Below are 12022 nucleotides of genomic sequence, written 5' to 3' on the forward strand. Positions count from 1 at the left end.
GGCTAGTCCGAAGTTTGCCCAAAAATAGATTATGTCTATAATCCGAACTAAAAATATTTGGACGGGTCGGGTGGGTTTCACAAGTCAACTTTTTAATTTTATTTTTTTTTATTTAGGAAATTAAATTAATTATATTAATACGCAATAAATTAAGATTTAAAAAAAATAAAAATCTTAAAAGAGAAGACTAGTTATAATTTGAAATATATAAATCTATATTAAATATAAAAAATATAATTTATTCAATTCTAATCATAAAACTTAAGCCCTGTTAGGTAACCGTTTTTGTTTATTGTTTATCATTTAAGTTTAAACATAAGGAGTGTTTATGTGTAGCTTTTGTTTATCATATATTATTTGATAATGTAAAAATATTTGTCTTATTTCAAAAACATTAAACAAAAAAACATGTTTGTTATCTTAAACTCTATTATTATTATTATTATTATTATTAAATTAACACTAGTTTTAAACAAATAATAAAAGTATTTATGAAGTGTCCAATTATCATTTAACAAAGTTACTCACAACCTTAGCAAATGTGGTACTCATAAAAAAAACTATTTATCTTAAGTGGATTGTGGCCCTCTTGGTTATCTAAAGCCACATAGAATGATGTTTGTTTTGCTTCTTAACTTGTTGCTTTCTTCATTTAACACAAAAAAAAAAAAAAAAAAAAAAAAAAAAAGGAAAAAAAGAAGGAAAAGGCTATAAACATAAACACATAATCATAAACGTTGTTTTGACGTTTATAAAGTTGTCCCATGTGAACACTAATTATATAAATAATTTATATAATGGATAAACATAAACAATATTAACAAACATATTTTTCTTCAAAATCTATTTATATAAATAATAGGGTTAATTTCACTGACACCCCTTAAATTTGGTCAAATATCACATTCAAATATCTTTCGAAAATAACTATTACTCATATTACAAACTTTTGCTCCGTTTTTCACTTACAATCCAACCGTTATTTGCATAGGTTTTTATTTTTATTTTTATTTTTTTATGACACAATGTAAAAGGACTTAAATATCTTTTGATTTTGTCAAAATAACTCTTTAACTTAAATAATTAGATAAAAGATTAAAATATCCCTAAATATTTTATAAATTTACAAATCATATTATATATCTTTATTGTTTCTTATGTTATATATATATATATATTAAATATTTTTTTTAGAATACCACAATTACCCTTTCAGTTACTATATATATATATATATATATATATATATATATATATATATATATATAGTAACTGAAAGGGTAATTGTGGTATTCTAAAAAAAATATTTATTTATACAATTAGGATTAGAAGTGTCATTTCCTTTAAGAATGTAATATAAGTATAGAAAAATTATGTTAACTTTTCGTCTGATTCTGTATTGGCGGATATTTTCGAAATGAATTTAAGTAATACTTATTTTCAAAAGATGTTTAAAAATAATATTTAGTTGTCAATAAAATTAACTCTAAATAATAAATTGTAAATATAAGTAATTATCAAACGGGTAGCTAGTTATCCAAATCTACAAAATTTCGACACCATATTCAACATGTAGCCCAAAATAAATAAAAGTGGGGTCTGACTTATAATTGGCCACTTTGCTGTATACTAATAAAAAACAAAATTATAGTCGACATCCTTGGTCCGACACTCCTACATATATCCGTAGTAATCCATATATCCTGTTAAGAGTATATCTCTATCCTGTTCCGCCCTAAGAAGAAAGAAGCAGTAAAAAGAAGGAATGGAAGGCCATGAACAGCAAAACAAATCAAGGGTTTTGAAGGTGAACTCTGAGGAGACATGGGATTTCTATGTAACCCAAGCCACCAACCAAGGTCGCCCTGTAAGTTATATTCCACGCCTCCACTTCAGATCTTCATATTCTATTTTTCAATCTTTTCAATTGTATCCTAATTTCAGATATCTTAACCTGGGATTCTTGTCGTCAAACAGAAAAATTCCTTCAAAATGATTCACTGAATATTATTCCTTGCTCAATTTTAAGTTTTACTCATTCTCCTTAATTTGTGTAACTACCATTCTCCTTGAAGTCTTCCCCCTTGTTTATATCTCTGTATGTGTGTATATATTAAGTCAACTTATAAATACAGCTATTTAGATAAAGCCCAGTGTAATTTAATCACAAACAGCAATTATCTAATTCTGGTAATAATTTTGAGGGTGTAGTAATATTCATATATATATATATATGATTATTTGGATTGTTTGCCACATACATACCTTTTGAAAATGTTGTTGGTGGAATTGTAGATTGTGGCACACTTTACAGCTTCATGGTGCATGCCATCAGTGGCAATGAACCCATTTTTGGAGGAATTGGCCTCAACTTACCAAGATGTACTGTTTCTCACAGTTGATGTGGATGATGTCAAGGTAATTCATCTCATTCCAGTGTAAGAATGATATAATCTTTTATGTACAATATGGTGCAAGAATGTGCATAATGAGATTATTTCTCTTGTTGATTGGTATGCTACGCATGCATCAATGGATTGGGTTTATTTGGGATAAAAAATTGGGATTTAATTTCATACCTTCAATTATAATTATTATAATAATTATTATTTTTTTCTTACCATTATTATTGGGGTTTTTTTTTATTTTTATTTATTTATTTATTTATTTTTTCATGTTAAAAGAAAGTCTAATCCAGTATACAAGGTTCATAGTGGTGAGTGTTTATAATGTGCCCGCCAACATCTCCTACACTTATAAAATTTTAAATATTATAGACATGTCTAAAACGTGTCAGACCTGCATGCCTAAAAATGTCAAAGAAGTGTCAGTGTCAGAAAGATGTCTGACATGGATATGGCTCCTTTTAGAAGTGTCCTCTCTTCGTTGGTGGTCGTAATCATTGTAATAGGATTCGTAAATGAGAGACTATTAGAACGGCTCTGACACATTCAATTAGACCTAGGGGTGAATAGGTCTTATGGATATTAACTTGCAGCAATCTAACTTTTGAGTTATTGTTAATTCTTCTTTAAAATTTGATCAATTAGTTTGATTTCATCTCTCAATTATATAAATATGTAAAGTAATAAATGAATAAAGTAGAGATACAAGACTTTTTATGTGGAAAACCTTAAACAGGAAAAACCATGGGACCTAGTTCAGGCAGCTCAAGGTTCACTATACGATAAAAATGTTATAAACTAAGTTATAGACTCTAACCCATGAATCACCTAGTCCCTATTGACTCAGACTTACCCAAAACCTTCCTAGGTCCTCCAACTGCTCATCCATTGACAGACTCTCTCCTGCTGCAATTTGTTTCTCCATGGACTTCTGATCTCCACAAATGGTGGCGTCCAATCAACTTGTTCTTTGCTAACCACTCGGTTGATGCTTTGATTGATAAAACAATTTTGCTCATTGCTTTAATTCTTTCAATCAAAAATAGTAGGGTAATTTATGAAAAAACGTAGACTGATTATCAAAACTCCCTCTCTCTCTCTAAAAATATAAATTCTCAGATAAAGAGTTAAAAGCTTCCTGTGACAGATACCTTAGACTTACTATACGCCATATTTATAGCCAATCTAGGAGACTTATATGGTATGGTAAGCAAAATCCTTCTAGAATTCTGATTTGAAAGTGTTTTCATATTAGTGTGTCTGCAAGGTTTGATCATTCGAGCTTTCGATCGATCATTACCAAGCAAGATTCGATCAAATGACAAATCGGTCAAGGTATCCTGAATTTCAAAAAAAGATTTCTGCAAAAATCTTGATGGATCAACCATTGGGTTGAGGTTTACTTTTATGTAAAAGTCCCTGTTTTTTGAAAATCATTTCATCAAAAACCTCAGATTTGATAAATAGGACTGAACAATATTTAGTGTCTTCTAAAAATCAAACCTAGGTCATAACTGTTCACTATGGTCTCAACTTCATTAACCTATTTATTGATCGAGTTGAGAGATTTGTCACTTAGCCCCATCTCTATCATCTCTTGAGGTGTTAGAAAACGGCTCACAACATTGACACACATTACGATCCATGTTTTTAGTAGGAAATTGCCAACAATTGACTCATACTTCTATCAACTCTTTTGAAAGTTTTGATGTATTTGTATGAAGGCGGATAGAATTCTAGAGTGCCTTAAAGAAGAGTTCATAACAGAGAGACAATGAAAGAGAGTTTAATCGAATTGCTTGGTATGCTTCAATGTAAATGTAATAAAGATTTCTTTGGTTGTTGTCCTATATTAGATCTAAATATCTACTGTTATGTTTCAAGGTTGCAAAGCCCAGGTTACTAAAATGTTGAATATTATTTCCACAAAGTAGTGTAGTTTGACAAGTAGTCTGCAGTGTTATAGAGAGGGGGGCCTTGGCACAATGGTAACATTGCTGCACTGTGACCTAGTGGTCACGGTTCGAAGTGGAAAATAGCCTCTGTGCAGAATAAGGATGCGTTGACTTGATGCTCCCCAGATTCCTCCCCCCCCCCCCCCCCCCCCCCCCACCAATGGTGGGAGTCTCATGCACTAGGTTAGGGAAAAAAAACAAAGCCTGTTGTATTATGGAGTGTAGCATTGTCGCATGCATCATAACAATTATGCGTTTCCATTCTGGTGAGTTCTTTCTTGTTCTGCTCCAAAACCTTTGTCTCTCGAAACAGCTAGTCATCACCATTCTGGTGTGTTCCATCTTGTTCTGCTCCAAAACTTCTGATGCTATCCCTGGTGGGAAATGATTGATGTTAAGCTCATTCCAATGTTATTTATTTATTATTATTTTTATGAGAATAAATTGACACATGTTTGTGCAGAAATTGTAGTTGTCCTGAGGTTCACGTTTGTCTTGAAGTTTTAAAAAATTGAATTTATGAAAAACAAGAAGAGGAATGGGAATTCAGTACAAGTCTAAAATGTTTTAAAGAATTTAAATATGGGTCAAAGGAATTATAACAGGACGTCATTTCAAATTAAAAAAAAACAGTGGAACAGGACAAAGGAATAGATAAAAAACAGCAGTGAACAAGAGTGCAAAGTTATTGTGATAGATATCTTATACAATGCATGTACGCCATTGTTCCATTACATTTTCCTTTTGTTTTTCATATATTGTAAAATTTCTGAGGTATGAGTTGTCAACTAATTGTAGGCCAAGTTTTCTGAACAAGAGTGCAAAGTTTTGCCATTGTTGCATGTATTCGTCATGTCTGAGCTGTAAGCCAAATTTAACAATCAATCTATATGGTTAAACTTTTATGTTGGATAACTTAGCTTAAATTTTTTTCTGGCTTATTACTTAGAAACATGCATCGTCAAAGATGGATATGAACACATATATCTCTACAACGATAAGAGACCTCCCTGTCAAGGTTCCAATTAGGATAATCTCTGCATTGAACTCATGAAGCGAAGATACTAAAGAATTTGTTTTAGCTAACGTGGAGTTCTCCAAGAGTCTTTGCTAGATGATGTAGGAAGGTTTCTTTATGATGAGATTCATTTTTGAGAAAGTAAACCTGATTAGATGACATGCCATACATGGACACATATATAAATATGAAGTTTACATGAAGTATATATATACCTGAGTTGATGTTTTTCTTGTTTGGTTTTGTTAGGAGGTAGCAGCCAAATTTGAAGTAAAGGCCATGCCAACATTTTTGCTGATGAAGGATGGTGCTCGAATTGACAAGTTAGTGGGTGCCAATCCAGATAAGATAAGGAAAAGTATTGAGAGTCTTCTTCAGTCCAGTCAAATATATATGGCCTAGTCATGATATGTGCTTGTGCACATCTTGAAACTTCACAATATGTGGCTGCAGTAGTCCCGTTTTTATGTATTGAAAATGACATGTCTAAATGTGTAAATTGGATCTCAAGTGTGTAAATTAATATATATTTTGTGTGTGATGTGTGCGCCACATATGCATTACTTCTTTGGTTCTTTTGTACCATTGAATTTTGAATCACTTTGATGCTAAATAATTCCTGATTAAAGGCAATTTCGCTATGCTTAAAACAAATTGAGTAGACCTTTCTTGGGCCAACTCAATTCTGCTTAAAAGTAGATTCCAATTGTCAACTTTTAATTCTGCTATGTTTATTTTATAACCTTTTGTTCTTTAATTCTGCCTAAAAGTTCAGATATAAATCCGAGACTTTGTGAATTTGAATCAAATTTACGAGGATTTCCTAAATTCGATTACAAGATAATGGTTGTAGGGAGAGATTTGAAACCATCACTAAATTATCAAATTTATCGAGTTGTATCTACACTAACTACAGCATTTGTCATTTGTTTTGTACTGGGCCAGCAGTGTGCACATTTAAAGTGGATTTGGATCGCATCCAATATATTTTTTTTTATCTTCGAGGCTAAATGTGAGAGGTTAAAAAAACACCACATCGTCCTATATGTTTGCATTTAATTGTGTAAGTTTAAAAATAGGGAAAATTACATATAAATAGAGTTAAAGTTTCATATTTACTTAGAGACTGAGTCAAAGTTCCATATTTCTCTAAAATGGATTGCTGAGGTGGCACATGGTTTTTTACTGTTTAGAAAATTGTGGTACCTAAAATGCCCTTCCCTAACAAAAAAGTAGTACCTTCGAAGAAAAAGTAGTACCTTCGCGGGTGTTTAAAAAACATGGTACCTGGATACCAAAAAGTAGTACCTTCAGTTCAAAAAAGTAGTACCTTCGAAGAAAAAGTAGTACCTTCGCAGAAGGGTATTTTAGGCACCACAATTTCTAAACAGTAAAAAACCATGTGCCACCTCAGCAATCCATTTTAGAGAAATATGGAACTTTGACTCCGCCTCTAAGTAAATATGGAACTTTGACTCCATTTATATGTAATTTTCCCTTAAAAATATCTGTCTCAATACTCTGGACTACGTTAGTTCTTGTTGGGCCTTCCTTCGGCCTTCTTGTTAATTGTTGTACTGTAAATGTTCTCTTCCTTTCAGGGCCCTCCTTGGTCCCAATTGTAAACTTGCTTCAATGTTCCAAAAAAAAAAAAAATTGGTCACGCCAAAATGATTTAAGAAACACACATTAGCCTTTAGTTGAAGTATGAGCGGGGACATTTTCTTTTCTAATGAAAGATAAGATTTCAAACAATAAATAATTAAGAGAAACTAAGAGAAACTATAACCATCAATAAAGCCCATCTCAAAAGGCGTATCAGAAATATGAGAGAAAAGAAAGTCGTTGCTACAATCAAGACTCCTGATGATCTCTCAAGACTAGGGATCACCCATAGGAGGCCTCAATTATCTCCGAGATCGATCAATAGGCGCTATAGGAGGAGGATCTTATCATAATCATTTAAGAGCATTTTATTATTATTATCACTATTATTATTATTGTTTTTGAACTGTTAAGCAAATAGCATTTTATTATTCTTATATGGAAAAGTGAGATAGGTCCTTATTTTAACACTTCTAGAATTTGGGGATATTTTTTACAACATAGGGGTATATACACCATATCAAATACTAGATGAGTGGTTTTTTCACATTGAGGATTATACACATAGGGGTATGCACACTATATCAATACTAGATTATTGTTACTATTATTTTTCTGTATTAAGCTCAACAGAGTAATAAGTTAATACATAACACTCTGACAGAATATTTTAATCCAAACGTTCTACTTAGTAGTTTACATTCGTATTGTAGTGGGTGCCGACATAACATTAATAAGATGCATTATGATGTGTTTTAAGGATACAAATCCCTTTCTCTATTCCAAATTAGATGAACATTTTGACAATGATGACTGTCACAATTCCCAAAGTGATAGAGTACTTGGATCGGATGCTGCATTATCGCATTTCCATCCTGAAAAGAACATGCAGCAACTGTTTCAATGCGATGGGATTTCACCGTTTCACCACTCCACATAAAAAATGCATTTGCCTTATTTGTACATTATTAGTATTTTGGAACAGGATCAAAATCTTTTCCACCATTTGGCACAGATTCAATGATAACTTTTGCCTGAAATGAGTGAGGTTTGAATTTTGCTATGTTTTGTTTATAGTCTCACTTCAGATTATAGTAACAAAAGTTCTGTTAAGAGTAATAGAAATTGTTGAAAATTAGTGGTATAGACACACATGACACTCGATACAATTTTTAAAATGAGAAGTGAACTAAAGAAATATTTTTATTTTATTTAATTAAAAATAAGTAAAATACATAAAATTATATAGGGCTTCAAAACATATATGTAACAATTATATGTAAATAAAAATTAACATCACTAACATAATATTTAGTAGGCATAACTACCACTAACATAACAATTACTAGTTATAATTTATAACTCTCATGTCTCCTGCTAATTCCAACAAAAAACTCTCATTAACATAAAATTAAATATCAAATAAAAAACACTCATAATCGTCAAAGGCATTAAAAAATTTAATCAAGTTTAATTTTTAACACTCCCTTAAACTTGATTTTTTAACTCCAAGTAAACTTCTTAACTTGTGAAATTTTGTAAACTTGAGGGGCTTGGTGAAAATATACGTAATTTGGTTTTGTGACTTGATGAACTTGAGCTTCACCTCTTTCTTGGTTTAAACATTCTCTAATAAAATGAAATCTCGTGTTAATATGCTTGATTCGTTCATGAAACACCAAATTTTTTACCAAAGCAATTGTCGATTTGTTGTTCACAAAAATCTCCGTTGACTCTTCTTGTAACATGTGTAATTCCTTCAGCAAATTCCTCAACCAAATTGCTTGACAAACACATAAAGTGACTTCAACATATTCCGCTTCACAAGTTGAGAGGTGAAGGGTTGTTTCTTTGAACACCATGTGAGAGTTGTATTTCGCGTGAAGAGCCGGAAGTTCTTTTTCTATCATTCAAATCTTCGGCCCAATCGCTATCATAATAACCCACAAGCTTGAAATCATTAGAAAATGAATAAAACAATCCAAAATCAAGTGTACCTTTAATGTAACGAAGAATCCTCTTAGCCGCATTGACATGAGTCATGGTGAGTTTTTTCATAAGCCGGCTAATAAGCCCAACCGCAAACAATATGTCTTGCCTTGTGACTTTAAAAAAATATTGGATCTATCGTCTCTCTTCATCTTAATCTCTTGACACCCTGATTCCAAATTCAATGGACATGTTCACCCTGATTAATGACACTTGATTATATATGCAATTGCCTAATTTGATAGATTTTGATCGATACTAATTGATTTGTGTTGTATTTGTTTATAATTGTCAATGACGGGTTTGTACTAGTGTATAAGTGGCCGCTATTAACGTATTTATTGGAATATTCAGAGTTGGAACTAGGCAGGTTTGTATTAGTGTATGCTTGGTTGCCACTAACATATTCAGAGTAGGTTTGTATAAGCGTATGCTTGGTCGCCATTAACGCATTTATTTGAGAAATCAGGGTTGGAGCTAGGCAGTGATGAAACATAAAAAATAAAAAAAAAATCAGTTATTTTTTTATTTTATTTTTCTATTGTTACAAAGGGATGGCATAACACCTTACCGCCGTTGAGTAGCGGAGGTAGCCGCCGCGCCCCGCCCTATTTAGAGGGGTTATGAGAGTGGTTAAATGATTTAGGATGATATTAAGATTGAAAACATGCGCTATAGTTTTAAGACGAGATTAGGATTGAAAACATGAGGGATTGCTGGGCGGGCCGGGATGGAAATAGATCACCCTGTCATTTATAGTGATGCATTATAATTTTGCCCTTATTATTATTTTATTTTTATTTGAGAACATTTACTTATTATTTTTGATGTTTCTGCAATGATATTAATTTAATTTCTAAGTTGTAATTGAAAATTTGAATATTGACCTTATCAGTATAAGAGAGAAAATTTACCACCATGCATGATTAAAAAATTATATCATTATTTAACTTCGTTAAATTTATAATACAATTGCAAAACTCTCTTAAACCAGACTCTAAAATAAAGCTATAGGTTAGATCGAGATCACCCCGTCATTTATGGTGATGCATTATAATTTATAAGAATTGAAGCTCATTAAAAATGTTCAAGAACTTAAAGCCTCCATGAGAATAATTAAATTCTTTTATTATAACAAAAATCAATTCCAAATCTTTATTGAAAAAAATATGGAAGTACTGTAAATAAAATACTTGTCTCAATACAATTGCCCATCCGTATTATGTGAATTTAAAAAATAAATAAAATAAACATAACTAGTCAAAAGTCACGACTTTGTTGTAAAAATGTTCATTATCTTCATATACATGTAACAGGGACTGATGTGTAGAATAGAGGAAACAGAGATGGGCCTTCAGAAACTAGAATTGGTTTTCTCTAATTTTATAACCAAACACAATGCTCATTCAAATCTTTAACCAACAACCATCATCTTATTTTGTTTTCTAATCAACATGGAACCAAAAAAAAAAAAAAGGCAATATGAGGCAGTTAAAAAATAAATGGCAAAAATAATAAATCATAACTTCAATCTATTTTGGCAAACTCACTGGATTTTCTACATTCTAAAGCAACAAAATTTAAATGGCTCCAACAGAAAATTAACCACAACCACATTTCTGGACTGCCATACCATAGATTTGCTAGTATAATATGAGTTAGCAAAACCAAGACAAGGGCTTTGCTTCAATTTTCTTCATTGCTGAGCTGGAGCTGGGACAATCCAAGGAGAAGGCAACCCAATGCCCAAGTCATAATAATATATTGGAGTGATTCTCTTATCTTCCAAGCTGAAGATACCCACGTCATGAGAGTCTTCCAAGAATTCAGCATTAGGAGAAGTGAAGTAAACACAATTCATGGGTAACCCAGGGAAATCAGTGGGAGAGACGGAGATAGAGTCATTCATACCAACGAATAATGCCCTGTCGTGGCCTAAGCTTGGCAAAAGTAACCATTCCTTGTTAACAAAGTCTAGCTTATACACCTCAAATGATAAGGTCTTCTTGCAACGATGGTATGTATAGTACCTAACAACCAACAGTAACTCCCCTGAAGACTCCACAAGATAACGATCCAGCTCCGGGTTGCCGAACGGCGGAAAATGAGAAATGATGGGAGTCTTCTTTGGAGAGGCTGGGTTGCGGAGATCCCAAGCTTCTATACATCTTTCAGTGTAGGCATAAAAGTTTTGGTCGTTGCTGAAATAGATGAGATCTCTGTATATACCTGTTCCATCTAAGGCAGTCCATGCAGTATCCCCAATTCTGCAAAAGGCGAGTTCGCACGTCTCCAAGCCTTGGATGGCCATCACAGTGCACTGATCAGAAGAATGATTATTACCATCATCATCTACATCATGCTGGTGTTGATGATTAATGGAAGGGAATGGGGAGGGATCTGAGGATAAAACAATTTTTTTGAAGAAAGGCGACTCCTGTTCATCTTGATGACATAGTTCTTGAGATGATAAGGGATTGAACTGTTTCAAAGCGGTGTACTCAGTAACATAATTGTACATATAATTATTATTTATGGATGATGAAGAAGGTGTGGAAGAAGAAGAAGGAGAGGTGTGAATATTGGAATAGTCGCGGTAGCGTAGAGTTGAGATGATGCAAGGGAGGGTTTGGATAGGAGGGAGGGGGAGGTACGGGAGAGGAGAGTGGATGTATGGGTTGAAAAGGTAGAGAGAGCAATTGCGAGGGTGGATAAAGGCGAGCCAGCCACGAGACGAACCGAAGCAGATGGCCTCGTCGGGGGGAAGTATGTCCCTTTGCCATGGAAGCATCAGCCTAGGATTCCGCCTCATCTTTACCACTTTCTTCTCCCTAATGCTAAAGAACTGGTAGTAGTCCTTGTTCTTGTCCTTGGACTCCATTGTTACGAGCTTGTACCTTCTGCCGTTGTCTTCAGCAATCAAACCGGTGCCAGAAGGTAACATCAGGCACGGCGCTGATCGGAAAGGGAGGGGTCCTCGTGCCTCCTCTTCATCTACTACTGCTGCATCTGCCGTTGAAGAAGAAGAAGAAGAAAAGCAACGCTCGATC

General features: G+C 33.1%; 1 protein-coding gene across 1 annotated transcript; it reads left to right on the forward strand.

Moving 5' to 3' along the window:
• The first annotated feature begins 1678 nt into the window (after positions 1-1678).
• On the forward strand, positions 1679-5941 carry LOC132307529 (thioredoxin-like protein CXXS1). The gene is made up of 3 exons (XM_059805329.1): positions 1679-1867; positions 2296-2418; positions 5628-5941. Exons 1-3 carry the CDS (start codon positions 1766-1768, stop codon positions 5778-5780), a joined length of 378 nt encoding a protein of 125 aa, XP_059661312.1. The 5' UTR covers positions 1679-1765; the 3' UTR covers positions 5781-5941.
• Positions 5942-12022: the final 6081 nt, after the last annotated feature.

The sequence above is a fragment of the Cornus florida genome, unplaced genomic scaffold (genome assembly GCF_030987335.1).
Source record: "Cornus florida cultivar Cherokee Brave unplaced genomic scaffold, ASM3098733v1 CherokeeBrave_3.0.0_Hap2_Chr01, whole genome shotgun sequence".
In the NCBI taxonomy this organism is placed as follows: Eukaryota; Viridiplantae; Streptophyta; class Magnoliopsida; order Cornales; family Cornaceae; genus Cornus; species Cornus florida.

Excerpts from the sequence above, each read along its gene's own strand:
- LOC132307529 (XM_059805329.1), top strand. The coding sequence starts at position 1,766 with ATGGAAGGCCATGAACAGCAAAACAAATCAAGGGTTTTGAAGGTGAAC. Across the intron at positions 1,868-2,295 it reads CCACCAACCAAGGTCGCCCT|ATTGTGGCACACTTTACAGC; the intron begins GTAAGTTATATT and ends GTGGAATTGTAG. Across the intron at positions 2,419-5,627 it reads TTGATGTGGATGATGTCAAG|GAGGTAGCAGCCAAATTTGA; the intron begins GTAATTCATCTC and ends TGGTTTTGTTAG.